This window comes from Nilaparvata lugens, chromosome 5 (genome assembly GCF_014356525.2).
Source record: "Nilaparvata lugens isolate BPH chromosome 5, ASM1435652v1, whole genome shotgun sequence".
Taxonomy (NCBI): Eukaryota; Metazoa; Arthropoda; class Insecta; order Hemiptera; family Delphacidae; genus Nilaparvata; species Nilaparvata lugens.
The window spans coordinates 3,861,586-3,880,946 of record NC_052508.1 but is presented as its reverse complement, the minus strand read 5'-3'; the positions used below and the strand labels follow the sequence as shown (position 1 = coordinate 3,880,946).

Here is a 19,361-nt window from a genome sequence, read left to right as displayed (position 1 = left end):
ATCATTTGGAAGAACAAGGAGAATAGGACTCGAACAAAAGTCATCATTATTGCTTATGATGATACCATCAGTAGCCTAAATTGGCCAATATATGCTCCTTACTTTTCACTCTCAACATATCAATAGTTCTATACATTCATACTCAAGATAGTATTTGTACTAAGTTATCATTTTTACATAACCTCTAGACTGTATATTCCAAATTAAGGTTTAGAGCTGTTTTAGGTGAATGCCTGTTGTTTTTACCTGCATTTTATTTGTATATAAATATAGATATTCTCCTTGGCCTATACTTTATACTATTCATTAAGATCAATCACTCTTCGTTAAACATAAATTGTTTTTGCTAATAATTGATATATGTTAGTTGATTATCAAAAATTAGTTGAATATTGCACGAAAAATATAATTCTCCATTCATTTTTGATTCTATGGACAATAATATAAAAAATCGTATACATTGGTAGGCCTACTATTTCTTTAGACTCTTTATCAACACTAGGAAAATATTTAAAAAGTTTTCCGTGTAAAATTCGTGGTTGAATGAGTAAACACAAACTGGATTTCTAATTTATTGATGATTGAAATTCAATTACCAAAAAGAGGCTGCTTTGTCTCAACTTACTTATTGATATGAACTATATTATTAAAATGAATCCTGAGGAAGAAGCATTGAATAAATTCATAGTGGAACAAAAATGATTATTCTATCTGACAGCTAGTGATTTAAATGTACTTATTAAGTGATATATATTAATACTGACAACATAATACTGAATAGTACTGACAACATAAAGATGCATGTTGTATGCGCTTGTACGATATCCTCTTATGTAATCCATTCATGGACATAATAATACGAGTTTGAAATTATTAAAATTTTATCATATATCGATCTCGTATATAGTTCATATTGCGTAGGATCCTGGATATGAACTGTGTGACCCATATAAACTATGATATAAGAATTGAATTATCGTATACAGGTATTTAATAATTGATATGATGAATAGAAGGTACTTTGTTATCCACGTGGTCGTATATATTATAATATTATCATGAAAGTTGAATTATAGCATCGATGAAATTAATACTACTTGATAAACGAAATATGAGTTAGGCCGAGCCAACATAGTCACATGTGCGTTTGAAGTTCTGAATGACAATACCCTCACATAAACTGGATTAATCCTACATGACTAGACACTCTGTAATTGTCGCTCTTTTGCCATGTGCAGTGTAGCAGAAGCGAATATTATCATTCATGTATTGTAGAATCATCATAGCCTATCTATTTATGATTGGGTGACTCTGAAGATTCACCATTTATAATTCATCTGAGCAATGTGAGATATGATGACAATAACAATCAGTTCAACTGATTGGAAATTAGTAGAATTGAACTTCCTGGAAGTTTGCATTGGTGCAACAAGAGCGTCAGGTACTCTGGGTGCAAATGTAGAGAGGAGGGATTATACCACTCATAGTTATTTCTTTTTATATTTAGTTTATTTTGTATCATCTCAAATTACTGGTTGTTTTTTATACAACTAGGATAGATCAACATTTTTGAAAACATCAACCTTCGTTCTTATATTCGATCAATTTATCTCTGATGAAAAATCGTAGCTAGAAAAGCGTTTACTTCAATACACTGATAACCAATATGAGTGATTCTAGGTATTAAAATACAATTGCTAGTATGCCAGCATGATTTTGGTTCTCGTGCAATCGATAACTGTTTTATCATGCAAATACAAATTCATGTTGAGCTATTAAAATTATAAAAAATCGTGAGAATAATCTTAATATAGTAGTGTAAAAGTTATTGAGAAAAATGATAGGGGAAGCAACGTTTCAAAGAAGGAAGTCTGAATGAGAATAATTTTTGTTTTTGTATTCCTCTCTTCCCTCAAAGCAGAATTGACAATTCCACTCTCCTCCCACGTGTCTCATTATATTTTCCTAATTAATAACGTATCCTCCCTTATAACGTATCAATTCTTTGAAAAAGTAACCATCTTAGCAACATAGTTGAACGTTTTTCGGGTGCAAATTTCAAACAGAAATTTTATCTTTGGATTGTTTATATGTGATAGATTACTATCTGAGCAATTTTGGACATTTTTTAATGGTGAAGATGATTTTGAAAATGCTTTTTTGTGAAAATTGAAAGATCGAGTCTAAATCTTCTTCAATATCAAAAATTTTCCAGCAATCAATTTCTATAACTCAAATTATGTGTAACGCTAGTTCGCCTCCAAATGCTGCACGCTGAATGGACTAGCAAATGACGGCGGTCAGTATGTTCTCCTGTTCAAAAACTACATAACATTTCAAATTGTAAACAGACAGTGTATATTATACACTTATTGAATAGGCATATCAATAGGCACTTATAAATAGGCTTATTAAGCACTTATAAAATAGGCATTTGAGACTCATGAGCTTCATATGTGTTGTATATCTGTCATACGCTAGTTTTCTTATTTTTCAACTCAACGTAGTAGAAAAAGAATGAAAATATGAGTACGTTTAGATTTTCGCCTAATTTTTATGAACATAACATAAACTTCAACTCGTTGATCTCTAGCAATCAAGCAGAACGTTTTAAAAGAGGGCAATTTCTGAGTGTGGATAAAGTTTTCTGTTGTTGTAATGTATTTCAATAGCTGCTTTGTACATATTTCTCGAGGTACATAAATAAGAGTACGTTCATCAGTCAGTACAGTGGCATTGTATGTTATTCTGAGACAGGAGGCCCAACTACTGTGCTGAGAACAGATGGAGCCATTCGCACACACTTTCTTGCCAACGGCCGGGCGTCTTCTAGCTTTTTTCCCCGGGAAGCTGTTTGTAGTTTGTGGCTGAAGTTGCTTTCATTACAGTTTTCGCACTGTCTTCTCTTTACGATCTTGCTTTTCTTCTATGAGAAAAGCTCTAATTCTTACGTAGGTAGAAGTGTTGATGTGCGAAGTTACTTAGCTTACAGTTACGAGATGCACGTTCCACGTCACTCATAAATTTCAATCATCAAAAATATGGACCAGAAGAGGAGGGTATTTGAAGAAGCGAACTGATGGACTCTTTTCCATTACTCCCAGCTTATTTTCCATAAGCTTATTTTCAGCAAACTGAATAATAATCAAAATGAGAATACCCATCTCAAAAGACGTCAAATTCTCAAACAAGGCGAAAGCTCAAATTATAATATTAAAGCCTTATATCATCAGAAACTTAACTAGTCATAAGTTGAAAGTGATTTAGAAGTTCCCAGTAAGAGTGATTTAGTAGATATATATGTAAGAAATTAAAGAGCACGCTATCAAACTTGGAATGAGAACATTTTGAAAGATTTCCTGGTATATTATCAACATAATATACTTGAGATGATTATTTTGATGGTCTACTTCTGATTGGGGAGTTTTCAGTGATCATTCACTTGGAAATAGATAATTGATTGATTAACACGAATTTGACATAATATTTCCTCGACTCTCGACCCAATTTGACAGCTTCAATCAGATAGTTCAAATAGTTTGCTTGAAATGATCTGTGATATATTCCACAAGAGGATAGCAAATAACATTTGGAATGGTGAGAGAATGGTTTTCTATCACACAGCTGAACTCATTTCAGTGCATGACCAAAATCAACTCTTTCTCCGAGTTTTCAAACAACAGATGAAAAGTTAATTGTTGAATAGAGGATTGTGCAAGTTGTATGGCTAGAGCTGAGCACCACTTGACTAAAGCACAAATTCACGGACAAATCGAAACAGTTTCTTGACTTAGGGAATTAACCTCTGTCAATAGTGAGCCGCCGAGACAGCGGCTGCAGCACGTTTCCACTCATTAGACCTTTGTGTCGAGCAACGACCATTTATCAAGTGAATAGGTACCCTATCCCAGTTCAGCCGTCCCGTCCAAGACCATCAAGTGTATTTGCGGGCATCAGGAGTTGAGATGAAACAAGATGGATGTTTTTCCAATAAATGGCTTAACAATTGAAGCATCTGACCGGATAATTTGTTCATGGTCCTGAGAAGAGCCCTGTAATCTATCACACTTGTACCACTTCTAGAGCAGCTCATCCAAAACAACTTACTGCACTCCAACTCACAGCTGTCATTAAATGAAAGTTTTGTTCGTTTGGAATATTCTGTTCGGATAAAAATGTTCTACAAGCTTGAACACTGCTAGCGTATGAATAATGAACTGAGTTCACATAAACTTTGCTTTTCAAAACTTTCATGCTTTATCGTGGTTTTGAAAACTTTTTACTGTCTGTTGAAAGCGAATTATGAGACTATTTCATTTTTTACAACTAATCATTCACTTTTATACCTCACAAGGAATAACTTGAGCATAACACATCGAAAATTAATATAAATCTTATTACATCATTGAAGCAAACCAATAAAATCAATATAATTTCAAATCATGACTACAAAAGTAAGAAGAATCTTACTCACTAACGATTGGCAATCCCGTACAGGAACTGTTTAAAGGGGGAAGGCTCCATAATGTATTCAATGTAATCACATAATGTACAGCTGCACTTGAAATACTTGGAATACATGACTACGATGTATGAAGAGTAAAATATTCATGAATGTAGTGGATATATAATTAATATAAAAAATGAACAGATATCAATAATAAAATGGAAGGCAGTGGCTTCCATTCACCAATCTTTATCTCCTCCTTCGTGCCTCTCATAATACCCAGAAACCCAACTTCAGATTAAATATAGTGTTCATGAGCACAAAAGCATTGTTTAACTTTCTTTGCTGTTGAATCCGGAATCAAAGTATTAAAAATTATTCAGAATCATATATTGTTCTATTTTCAACTAATGAAAGTGCAGTTTCATCGAGCCAGCATTCTCATTATTTCAAACTGAAAGCAATGATTTTTAAGGTAAAGTTTCTTCTCAAACTGTACGTCGGGTACCATATCTGTCTTCTAGAATGAATAATTTCTATACATACTTCATGAAGTTAATATTTCCTAGGTGGTGCAAAATTCCAAATAGATAGATAGAAGACTGATATTCGGAGAATAAGAAAAATACGATTTTGAAACACTGAACGATATAGAACAGACGCATGCAAGAGGCGCGATAGAAACCGTTGGTCGACGGAGGTAATTCATTCTCTTCCTTCAAAATACACACTCACACATTAAAACATGAACAAAACCGCGGAAACACCGAACAATATTTCAGAGACCCACGCTTGTTTTGTGTGCAGATGAATGGCCGTTTGAATAGGTGGAAGCACATCTGTGTGTCTGCTAAACGAGATAAAAACGTCTAAAACCGGATCTTTTGATATTCTATTTTGCTGTGGGCCCTCGTAATGCGTGTGGAATTGATGATAATCTTCGTTGAAAAGTGAAAAACGATACGCTATGGTGCTCTTGCATACTGACGAGTGGAGAAAATCTTACTTTCAAATTTCTACGATTATGTGAAGAAAATTTTCTATGCTAGTTGGATTCCGATATTTTTTGTACTGTCCTGAATACAATACTATCTGCAGACCTTTGATGAACTGATATTAGGGTAGTTAATGACAGGTTGGTTATAAACTATTGGAATATGAGTTTTCTATCACAGTGTCACTGGGCAACTCTTTTTCTTTATATAATATAGTTAGTGATGAGGAAGATTCTTTATTCACTTCTATGTATAAAGGAGCTTGGGAACGAATGAATTAGGTAAACTATACTACTAGTATTATAAAAATGTAACAAGGTGATACAACTACATCATCTATTATTATCAAGCTGGAAGAAGGTATAATTATATTCGACTGACTATAGCTGACTGACCAAAATTATTGAGTATCTGAATTATTATTTATTGAGTACCTTGTGTATGTTTTGTAATTTCAGTGTAAGGTTTTTAGTTCAGCTATTCGTAGATCACTGTATTTCATATCTGAAAAAGATATTATTCTTGATGAACGAATTAATTTTTTATTTTAAAGTCTGGCATGAGTAGAATTTTGCAACCTTAATAACATTTGGTAGAGATTGAAACCAAGAGGAAAGGGACAAGAGAATCTCCTTTATCAAAACGAATCGGATTCAGTATTAAAATTTTTACAACGATTAAAGATACTACTGGAATCGTAGACTAAAGGTTCTTGAACCTCTTTCTAAGTTAATTCTTGAGAAATTATTCATATTTTCGACTTGCTATAAAGTGAAAATATTCAAATAAATAAAAACCCCATACTCCACGCCGCTGAGTACTAATAGAATTCATACTAATGTGGGAATACCACTGCTGAACGTATACTGAATACGACAAATACATTTCCTAGAGTGTTTGCATAGTAGCCTGACTGTATATGTATTCGAATACTATCGAATTTGCTCACACTATAGTCAACAAAATACTCACTCGAAAGGTATATTAACATTCAGGGCAAGCAACAAGAGTATCAACTCGCAACTGAATCGTTCTCCAATACAATTCCACAATGATCACGTATATTCGCAGCGTGATCCATATGTGCCACCAGGCTACCTCCACCTCTAGGGTTTCACGAGTTGTACCTCTACCTGCATCTCCATCTCTAGGGTTTCAACTGCTGCTTCTCCAGCCCACTCCTCCTCATCACAATCATACTCCCTTCTTCCTCTCACACACCCCACACCCACTAACTGTGTCAGGATGCTGCGAGCGGAATGGAGATAAGCCTCAGAGCCAACTGATAGCCCCTATTTTACTGTCAATGCACACCTATAAGCCTATGTTATGTTATTCTATATAATTATGTAAATCATATGTGTGGGTGTCATCTAGTCAATCTTTAAAGCAAGTTTTGGAAGCGATGTGAGGAAAATTTGTCCAGATTAGAAATTACGGTAGATTTTATGAGTGAGAAAAGATTTGGCTGTGCCTTAAGGTGCGTACAGATATACGCGCCGCGAACATGAGCAATTCACTTTTAATCAGCTGATTATATCTGTATTTTTACAGAAACGGTAAGATACAGATATAAAAAGCTTGGCATCTGATTAAAAGTGTTCGCGGCGCGTAAATCTGTACGTACCTTTAGGAAAGTGACGTTCAATAGAGCTGAATATCGGTTGTTTGCTGTTCAGTGTTAAGTGATTTCCTGAAATTATCATCAATATATACTTCTATAGAACAAGTTCTTCCAGAATAGAGAAATGATTCTAAATAATATTCGTTTTTGAAATGATAACTTGGAAAAATTATCAATATTCCATCATTGCTATGATAGATATAAATATTTACTAATGGTGAATATCTACTAGATTAATCTTATAAATTCAAAATCACTTACAATTGCTAACACTTTATTATTACCGATTATTATCATAGACTAGTAATTCTATACTATATTTTCTCTATTATATTCTACTTCATATTGCATAAGTAGCAATATAGGATTTTCAATATGGTGATAGCCTGAACAATATAACTTGAATTATTCAATGTAGAAAAATCAGAATGAATAGCTTTCAAGCGTGTTTTATGAACTTGTGACAGGATTTATGACATTAAACTCCCACTTCCACATTTTGAATCCACGAGTAAGGAACTTTCCACTGTGCAAGAGAGATTCCTTGAGGAAGGTTATGGGAAAACAATAATTTATCTCTTCTGCCAGTTGGGAGAGAATAGAAAGTTTGTTTAAGATTCGCTAACCGCTTCCAAACTTTTATTCAATAACAGCGCAGTTTTTCTACTCTTGAGGCAGTTTAAAATCATTAGAGATAAAGTATTACAGTACATTACAATCGTTAAGTGTGTCCTGTGGATCCATGGCTCTCCTGTGACAGTACAGTATAAAAATCCAATCAAAGTTTCTCTTCCGTTCCACATAATTTACAACTTCTGAATGAATGTTGCCTCCCACTCTCTCCGTCTTGCAACTTCTTTGTTTGCTGCGTGCTGCGAAAACAAGGGGATAAAATGTCAGAGACACTTTTAATCACGGCAGGCTCTTGTTTTATAGCTGCTGCGGTCTCCACTCCACCAATGGACTTTTTCTTTGGCTTGCAACGGAGGCACTCAATCTGTCCTGTGTCTAGTAACGTGATAGATTTAAAGCTTGTCACAATCTTCCTCCATAAGCGCTTTCCTAATGAGTTTAACGTTTCAAGGAGCCTGGACGCAATTGCAAGTGCCACTTGTGACACGTCGCACGTGGCACTTGTGACACTTGCAGGTGTTACTTGTGACACGTTGCACATTCTACTTGTGACACTTGCAAGTGTTACTTGTGACACGTCGCACGTCTACACTTGGAAATCGATAGCAACAGTGTCCTAAATCAACGCTTGTTATGAGTGAGTCCCGCAGCAAGGTGCAAACTCATATCACCGGCTTTTCATAGCATGCACCTTCAAATAAACTGCAGAATTTAGGGTCGCCAAACGAGGTGTCCAAAGGATATTGTTTGTTATTGTGTTTAGAAAGTTATGAACTGTAGTATAGAGTATAGTAGTCCACTCACTTTTCTCTTCTCTATAGGGCTACTGAAATTATTGAAACACTATAAAAGTTATCAGGTACCCCTTTTACTATATCAAATCACAACTAGTTTCAACTCATTAGAGCCATCCAATGAGTATAATGATTACTCTATAGTAGTTCACTATGAGTATAGTTAACACGTCCTTCTGAAGCTCAATACACACATTGTTCGAAAAACTACTGACCTCAATATTGGAGTCTCCAGTTTTGACGAATTCTGATAAGAGATTCTCGATTTCATAATATGTTCAAATATCACATCATTTTACATGGAGAACCAACATACTCCTCGTCGTTCTGGAAAGCACTATTGGAATTCCTCCAGCGTCGAAATTGTATTCAAGCGTTATTTTTTCTCATAATCATTCGGTTTTCGTTAATTTTTAAGTGATATTTATTTAGAATTTCGGTTTGAGCATTTCCAATCGGATAAATCTTATACAATTGTCGAAGGACATTCATTCTTGTGAGTAGTTCAAATTCTCATTGTCAATTGGATAGTGGAACAGGTTATACTGTGGATTTTTAGGGAGGTACAATTGCATTATTGACTTTAAGTGTATGACGTTATTTTTTTTTTTATGAATAACGATTCGCCTCGGCTTGGCGTAAATCGGTAGAGCATGAGAATTGAATACTATAAAATCTGGTCGTGGTTTTCTAGGATACAATTTCATTAAAATCTTAATAGGCTCATACAGGAGCTCTTGCAATAATTTAATACTGATTATTAACGAATATATAATTATAAGATTTATACTCTATGGTATTGGGGAGTAAAAATGAATGGTACACCATAAAAAATTTGATACATATATTAGAAAAATAATTTTAAAAAAATCAGGTCAATATCGAAAATATATAGAGCAACAAAATATACAATAGAACAAGAACAAAATCAAATAAAATATCACAGATCAGTACACTATTTTCAGTTCTATAGCACGAAACTTTACCATGTGCTTTTCAATTCATTGATCATATGCATGTATTTGCATGCAGCTTTGACATCAACTTGCTGTTGCTTGTCGATTTGGATAATCCTACTTTACATATTATTTCCCAAATCAGAGAATGGTAAATTGACAAATCAATAATTATATATACATTAATTTCTATAGTTCCCAATAAATTTCTCGATAATAAATATATATATCTCAGGGTGTAAGATTCGGCACCTGATGGAATTAGATAAATCAATTTATCCCAAGAACCAGAGCTACATTATATTATTACGAATTGTATTATAAAATCAATGATTGGGTGAATGTTAGCATTACAAGCTTAGAACTTATATTCTCTTAATTGATGTACTTTTGATATATAAATTGACTCATTCTTACAAGTATTTCTTATACCCTTTCAAGACTTGCGCAAGTTTTTTTGTGTTAATTTCTTAATATTTAAATCCTTTCCGACGAGCTAGCTTTTATTTTATTTCATTCGAAGCACTGAGGGCGCCCTATTTTTATTTCAACTATTTTTCACTCACGTGCTGAATTTTTATAAGTTGTCGGCGACGATCCGAAATTCCTGATAGTCCTGGATTGTTGGTGGCCGAAGTCGTCTCTTCCAAGGGATTAAATAAATATTTGCATGACTTTTGCTTTAAAACAGCATCACAAAGTCTTATGGAAATTTAATAATTAGATTAAAACTTTAAGTCTTTAAAATGTACAATAAGGGTATTGTGCTCTACAAATTTTGGTGACATTCCATGGTAGTGGTTGGCAGGCAAGTGGGCAAGTTCTACTTTTCATTATGTCGCCGACCAATAGATATTTTACGCCTAACCTCAAATTTTCAATACTTTATATAATATTATATAAGTAGCAAATTATTTCTATTGCTATTCGGCTGTTCTAATTTTAGCCATGATACCTGATATTATCTAATCTTTTAAAACGTTATCGCATTTGGCGATACAAGACTTATTATTCCACTTTAGACCTATAAATTTCTTTCAAATAGGGAGTTTATTTACCCATCAGATTTTGATACGTTACAAGTGTCAGAGGGAACTTGGCATTTGATATACCAGGATTTCGAGTCTCACTGATTTTTTGTATCATCTTATTGGTGATTGACAATGGATCAATCACCAATAATCAGGGAATATAATCAATTCAATTGATAAATCAGTATAACCGTGAGACTCTTCCACTGAAAGGATAAATTAAATCTCAATTTTAATGGACTAATTATTGATCCATTCTAATTAGTCTTTTCTGAACAACCTTCATTTTTCTACTGGCATTTGATCGAGGTGATCTCTCTCATCATTGAAAAAGATAAACAATAATAACTCACGGAGAGAGGGAGAGAGATTTCGTCTTAATCATTGTTGTAACTGGTAACACAAGGTAATGAACTGATACACCAATTTTAAGCCTTGCTATAGAGATCTGGAGCATTATTCCCTTAAGGAAAGAATATTCTTAAAAAAATTTTTTTCTTGGAATTGCACACACTTCTGCTCCTGAACCTGACTAAGCTACTGATTGATGGATCAATCTACATTCACATAAGGATCATTTTTAATTGAGAGATGAATGAAAATTGAGTTATAATTTTTGAGTTATATTTTCCAAGATAATGGAAATTCATTATGGAACGTCTTATAATAATTAATTTGTAATAATCCTTCATTAATCTTCTAATATCGGGGCACCGAGCTCCGCTCGTTATTTTTATCCTATTATATTGAGCGAGCAATTTCTGTATATCTGTTTATATTTTCATATCTGGCTATCTGGTTATCTGATTATATCCTAAACTATTAAACGAGCAATTTCTGTTTATATGTTTAGATGCTTTTATATATCTGTATGTGACCGGATCTCGGAAACGGCTCTAACGATTCTCACGAAATTTGGAACAAAGTAGGTTTATGATATGAAAATTCGATTGCACTAGGTCGAAAACCTGGGATAACTCGCTGAAAGACATTGAAGGGATAAATACGTCCTTGGTAAAACAGCTGGAAATTTTGTCGTCTGTAATGGAAGTGTGTGAAGAAGTGCATGTGTGGGATCATTCAGCTGATCTCACGAAAAAAATTCAGGAAGAAAAAATAATTTTCGTTTATTTCTCTCTTTTTTTGGAAAACATGTTTACTTCAGAAAGTTCAAAATAATAACTAGATGCTGTTAGTGTAGAATAGTACATAGTATATTAACAAATACTGTAGCAAACATAGCATATCATTCTTAATCGAAATCATAGTATATCTATTTGTAATTGATGATGTGTTTGTTTCTTGAAGTGTGAATAAATTGCTATTTTGATAAGTGATAGTAGCTTAACCTAGAGTTTGATTTGGACTGAAGTATTTATTTGGAAAGGGACAGTTTTGGGCATAAGCCTGTTGTGCCTCCTCATATAACTGTAAAAATAATTGTACGACTGAGAAAGTGAATAAATAAATATGATCTATAAATTCAATCTTTCGTTACAACTTTTTTATGCTTTTACACTCCAGAGCGAAGCTCGGTCCTCCGATATTAGTTATTAATGTTCAATGGATCTCGAAAACGGCTCTAACGATTTTCACGAAATTTGGAAACCTACTATGTTTATGATATAAGAATTTGATTGTCCTAGGTCTCATCCCTGGGAAAACTCGCTAAAGGACATGAAAAGGATAATTCATCCATGAAAAAACAGATGATAATTTCGTCGTCTCTCGATAACAGAAGATGCGTGTGCCTGTGTGGGAGAGAGAGAGAATTATTTCCAGCTGTGTAATCATAATCAATCAGCGAGAAATGTTATCGAGCTAGACAATTTAATCGACTAGATCAACATAATCTGATTTGTTGACATGACATGATTATCCTCCTAAACTAAAGTATATCATATTTTTCAAAGTTGATCATTATTTGACAATGTTAAGTGATTAGTGAGTGTTATTTTGTTATTCAATTTGGTTTGTAAATAATCTCAATTAGAACTTTTTTGTTTTCAAATGTTTGAACAGAAAATTGAACCTGAATTCAAGTGTATGGAACATAACCTACTTTCTCGACTATTTATAGTGTATAAAACGAAATTCGGGAAGAAAAAGTTTTGGGCTGTGCCTGTTAGTCCTTCTCCAATCATTCTAAAGGATTGTGTTCGGTTTTTCAAAAGTCAATAAATAAGTAACGAGTGAAGCTCGGTGCCCCAATATTTTATTGATAAACAGAACACAATTCTCTAGAATGATCGTGTTTATATTTCACAGCTGGCTATATGTCATCTTATGAATTTCGGGGATGAGATATTTTGATTTTCCACATACTCACTCACTTTTTTACTATCCACAGCTGTTTCAGTCGAAGATGAATTATCCTTTTAAGGTCGTTCAGCGAGTTTTCCCAAGGATGAAACCTATTGGAATCGAATTTTTATATCATAAACCTATCATGTTCCAAATTTCATGAAAAACGTTAGAGCCGTTTTCGAGATCCGTTGAACATAAATAGCAATATATAAAAATAACCAGATATAAATATACAGAAATTGCTATAATAGGATTCTCAGATATGACAGTTTTTCATCTCGAATCCAATACTTGATCTTCCTCAAATGTACAACAATCAACAAAATGCAAAGAATTTTCCAAGAACGATGCCCATGGGAGATACCTGCGTATAGAAATTCGAAACATTGCATTCAATGTAGAATCAGTCGATAAAATTCATGTTATTACCAACAAGCTAAGAATTCAATATCACTACTACAGATCTTTCAAATAGGAGGAAATGGGAGGTGTAGAAACATGATATGCTCTATTACTTACATTCCATGGATATCTTCAAGAAGGATTTATACCTTCAAAATGAATAACCTCAACGCATTTGAGAGAGATTTTCTTTTATATAATACCTGTTGAGTACTGATGACGTACAATCACTTGACGTTCAAAGGATCTTCATAATCCCTCTCTTTATCATCTTGGAGTAAAAAGTGCCCTCAATGCTCATTCTTGTTGAGTCTGCAGAGTGCATGAGACAATCCTCCGAGCAAAAGAGAGAGAGAGAGTGACAGGGAGGGTTTGTGAGAGAAAGTGAAATGGAGTGAGAGATCAAGAAAGATTTTCATCCTCTCGTCTTTTCACCCTTTTAAATCTCGCGTCTGCGAAAGACCTTGATTGTAGCCTCTCATCAAAAGCGAAAATTGAATCTGGATTAAGATCATGATATTGAATTTTGTCGCGGATTATGAATTTCCATTTTTGAGGAACTAATGCCATGTCTGAAGAAATGCGAGAATTTCGATTAGAGAATTGGGTTCAAACATCATTCCACTGAATGAGAATTTTAAATTGAAAATTGTAGGTATTTGATTCCTCTATGGTAGATGAATACAGAATTCAACATCATAAATTAGGTAAGATTGTTCGGGTTGATATAACCACGAGAAGGCAATCATATTGAATTGATTTGAACAGAATTTTATTCCACACCTTGGATCTTTTTTTGGGTAAACCGTGCATTTCAAATCAATGAACATGTCACTGTAACTTTTCAGAGAGGAACATATTTGCTCATGATTGATTGCCTTTCAATGCTTATTCATTGCTTCATCCAAACATAGTTACGATCACAACTCAATCTACTTGAAAATTGAGTTATATAATTATAAACTTGAGATTATTCAACAAATTCTCCATATAAATGTTCTCGGGCAAATGCAATTGATACCATTCTGTCACCACCAAATTTAACTAGTCATGTAACAATTCAAAAATGAGCATAATCTTATTAAGTCAGCGTTTACTATCAGAATATCGAGGACCGAGCTTCGCTCTGGAGTACAAAAGCATGAAATATTTATTATGAAAGAAGAAATTATAGTAACATTCATACAGAAATGTTCTATCTCATCACAGTAAATTGAGATTAATTCCCAGAGGAATGCAAAAACTTCCCTCACAAAGGCCCAGTTAAACAAAAGCCGGTTAAATTTTAATCCTGAATAACTTCACGTGAACCAAATCAGAGAAGACCATTTCAAAAAGATGGATCTACTGGAATTAATCAGGATTGAAAATAACCCGGCTTTTTTGCAACCGACACTAAGTACCTGATTGAATGATTACAAAAGTTCAACAGCTGAGTCATAATTTCGACACAGTCCCACACACATGAACTCGTTCACTCACTTCCATCACCAACAGACGACGAAATAATTATTATCAGCTGTTTTTCCAAGGATAAATAATAATTATCCTTTTAATGTCCTTCAGCTAGCTTTCCCAGGGATGAGACCTAGCGCAATTGAATCTTTATATTATAAACCTACTCTGTTCTAAATTTCGTGAGAATCGTTAGAGCCGTTTTCGAGATCCGGTGAAATACAAACATATAAACAACTAAACATTTAAACATCCAAACATCTGAACATATGAACAGGAGTTGCTCGTTTAATAGTATAGGAAATGAAAAACACAACGTCAGGAAGAATATTTTTGGAAGATTACTTCAAAATTGAAAGTAGAACCTTACTGGATTTTCATTCTGCATATATCCACATTACTATTTCAATAAGTCGCTCATTTGAAATACCAGCAAAGAAGAAGAAGAAGAAGAGAAGAAGAAGAAGAAGAAGAAGAAGAAGAAGAAGAAGAAGAAGAAGAAGAAGAAGAAGAAGAAAAAGAAGAAGAAGAAAAAGAAGAAGAAGAAGAACAACAACAACAACAACAACAACAACAATAACAACAACAAGAAAAAGAAGAAATACTATGATTTATCATCATACGTAGAATTTTCTCATTCACTGAGTTTAGATGTAAGTGGATATACTTGGATGGACACTAGGAACAACTGAGAGTACAAATCAATAAATTTACAGCTTCACAGAGATGAGATAAAAAACGTCAATATAAATATGAAACCGATCCTTATCATTCAAAACGAACAAATCTATGCCATCCATGAACGCACAATTGGAGAGCTTAAAAGGGACTTGATTTAGAGGCGTTGGAGTAATCGAAACATGCCTGCAAACATTTCAGAAAACGACCGTTGCAAACATTTCAATGCTCGCTGTGCGTTGCGCTGCTGCTGCTGCTGTTGCTGCTGCTGCTGCTGCTGCTAGGATGTAGGATGCTCCATTACGGTGGAAATGCACGGATCAAGAGCATAACAGGGGTGAGCTGAATAAAAAAGCGAAAGACTAGCCGCAGAATGCTCACAGACATTGAACAACTCTCAACTCCCCGGGTTTTTTTGGACCGGTAAAATAGCAACCCCCTTCCATACTTTTGTGACCTCACCTCTGAACTTCGGCCGCCATAAAAGTTACTTCCTCCTCCCAATCCTTCTCCTTCAACCCCACTCCCATCTATCCATCTCCCATTCTTTCCGCTCATTTTAACATTTTTATCGCTTGCCGCTTTCGCACTTCTCACCATATTAGCCGTTCGTATTCCGTTTTCTGCTACTTTCTACTACTTGAAATCCCACCCAACACTCCAAGCCGAGCGTAGCCCATTCTCCTACAACTACTGTACTGGGAAAACGCATTATTACTCGCTTTATTGGATGTCCATTGCTGGCTACAACCTACAACAATCGTTCGTTTTATTACTTGCTGTTACAGCTTTTAAATATGCAAGTGACCGACGTTCATTGAGATTGAGATTGTAATCGAACTATATAAATAATATTCATGATATCATGATTTGTGTTTGTCCCAGATCTAAATGCTGTTCACATCACTTTTCGAAATAAAACAGTAAAGATAGTATTTTTATAGTATCTCATACTATAAATACTGTATTATACTTTACTTTACTTTACTTTTCTTGTTCGTCACAATTACTGAACTGCATTAAGGGAGCAACGATCCCGCAGTATAAGACACGTCAAAGTTTAATCTAATATCTACCATCCCTCCTATTTCAACACAACAGATCCCACATAACATACATCAATCAATCACTATTCAACAAGGAAGCTCATAAAACTGAATATTAAATATTACACTATATAATGGACGAAAAAGGTTTACTCTAGGAATAGATTGATAATGTATCGAAATTTTATCGATAATGCCATCATAGCCGAAACATGTTGCGAGTAAACAATTTTAAAAAATGGTTCTTAAATTTTTATTTTTATTTTTATTCAAGAGTAGCGCTAACGAAAAAAACAGGTTTACTCAAATACAGATTGTATACAAGCCTCAATACCACAACTTTCAAATGATTTTAGGCTAGGCCTAAGGAACCTCTAACGGATAACGTATAACAAAATTCAAATTTGAGATAACTCATTTTCAATGGTTGAAGGTTAACACTCATTTTTTATTTATTCTTACTTGAATCATTATGATTATAATTTTGTTCTTTGATTTTGATTATTATTATCATGATTTATCATTCTCATCAATTTAATTTTCTCGTTTTATTTTTTCAAAAGGGATCCATTCAGGAGCTCAAGATCTCAGCCGATCGTAGAAACGCAGAAACGTATTCAAAATTCAAATTTGAGATAACTCATTTTCAATGGTTGAAGGTTAACACTCATTTTTTATTTATTCTTACTTGAATCATTATGATTATAATTTTGTTCTTTGATTTTGATTATTATTATTATGATTTATCATTCTCATCAATTTAATTTTCTCGTTTTATTTTTTCAAAAGGGATCCATTCAGGAGCTCAAGATCTCAGCCGATCGTAGAAACGCAGAAACGTATTGTGATCATTCGCCCAAGGTAATTCTATTTTCATTTCATAATTTTAGTTCACAATCCATTTATTGGTTGCATTCTTCAATTTCCTCACGGGAAAAACACTGGTGGTAAAATGCTCATGATACAGTCCTACAAGGGAAGCGCCTTTCATATTTTGGAAGGCTATGATAGAATTTCAAACACTAAACTTGGAAATCGATTCTCCTGAGTTGATCTTCATTTCCGAAATCACTTCAGTTCTCGAGTGGTTGATAGAAATTTGAGCAGTGAGCTCACTTTGTGGAAATGAAGAACCCACTCAACAATAGCATTGACCCTTCAAGGTCAGATGAGAGAGTGAAGAGGGCACTTCAGATCAAAACAACCAAGATAATACGGAGTTCAAAAGCCTGGCAGAGAGCTCTCAACAATATCATGGCTATTTTCCAGTTATAGGTACAAACACCAACAATATTATAGATAGAACATTACACTGAGGTTCACATTGTGATGGCAGTATTTGATTGAAGTTGGTGTTGCTATCCTTGTCTATTATTCGACAAAGCAGATAGCGCTATTCTCTTCTAGCTCCGCAACGTTGCCAGATCGTTATCTTACAATGTGGAAATTCAATCATTCCACAAAATATTTTAATCCAAATTATGAAGATTTATCATTCAATCATAAAAATATTTTTCTTGGTGAAAAAATTATTATAATAATCATTATTATCTTAATTATTGATTACTTTGAACTAGAAAGAACAGTTAATATTACATCAGATATCATCTATAGGGGACAACGACAGAGAATCAGCAACCCTGTACTCCTATCTTACTCTACTGCTTACTATTAAATATCTCGAGCATAGGATTTGCAAGGCTGATCGGCAATTCAAGGCTTATTCCACGTAGAATAATCATGCAAATTCCACGTCAATAGTTGTGCTCTACAACTATACATAATTGACAATAAGATTATTGCTGTGAATACATTATTATTTGAGTCACTTTTTATGTTGAGAATCAATTTTTCATCAATATCAAAATGCATTAATGATCAGCACATTACTTAGCCAATGCTACGTAAGCCTGTAAACTACCTCATTTTCAAAAGAGATTGAAACAAAATCAAATTATATGCTCGTTTATACATTTTTATCAAGACGCCCTTCTAGTCAGGTTTGAGACTTTTTAAGCTCAATTCACCTCAGTCCTCAGTAATAGTTTCAAAGGAGCGGAATTTTGTGATAATAAGGGAATTTCAACCAGGTCTTACTAATACACTCAAGACTAGTTTTGAAAATAAAAAGTTTTTTAGCTACTTCTAAAGGATTGCTACTACTCTATTAACTTGGTTCTCTATTCAGGAATAGGCTGCTTTGAAAATACTGAATTAGCTTTAGATAATACTTTTGTGAGTGCAGTACTTGCTTAAATAAGCTTTTAAAAATATTCAATCTTCCTAGTTGGAATAAATTGAAACAACTTTTATTATTCCAATAAAATAGTTCATCACAGTAATCGTAGTTCAAGATTCTCCACCAAGACTCTGATGCAATAACCATTGGAAAGTTTGGCAAAACGTGTTGAGATGAAAGTCAAGAAATAATAATTATACAGACTCATTCCCCACTCAGCAAGAGTTTTGAGTTACGAACAACAACAATATTCGTAGCGCTTCCTCATTCAGTGGAATGGCTTCTTTCATTATTCATAGTTCACATCAACCGAAGGAGAAGTATAATTATCACGCCAGAAAGTTTATCATCACGATTGTATCAATCCCAGAATAATAAGCTTCTTACAACTTCAAGTATCTTTCATTCCGAGTAGCTGAAAAATTGTCTTCATGGAATGAATGTGAATGATTATTACTTAATAACTGTTCAGTACAAACATCAAACTTGTAAGCTCAGAAATCCAATTCTATCATATTCTCTTGTTCCAAGTACATACCGGTATACATTCAATTTGATCTGATCGAGAGAAGAACTCCTACATAGAACACCAGAGATATCGATTAAGAATGAAATATCCAATACTGATGAGCAATGAGATGTATCAACTATAACCAAAACTATACAGAAACTTTTTAATTGGAACAGCTAAAGAATACGTAGTCAACTATAATGTTTCACTGGATATAATAATTGAATTCAAGTCACAGTTTTA

General features: G+C 33.9%; 1 protein-coding gene across 7 annotated transcripts in view; it reads left to right on the top strand.

The window, feature by feature from the left end:
* LOC111043473 (collagen alpha-1(XVIII) chain) overlaps nt 1-19,361 on the top strand; it is a 206,737-nt gene that overhangs the window by 87,133 nt on the left and 100,243 nt on the right. For 4 of the 7 annotated variants that reach the window (XM_039429740.1, XM_039429741.1, XM_039429739.1 and 1 more), the window contains one exon: nt 17,158-17,229. The exons of the other annotated variants lie outside the window; for them this stretch is intronic. In XM_039429740.1, coding sequence (XP_039285674.1) covers nt 17,158-17,229 — 72 coding nt within the window. The remainder of the gene's footprint in view (nt 1-17,157; nt 17,230-19,361) is intronic. 7 annotated transcript variants of the gene reach the window in all.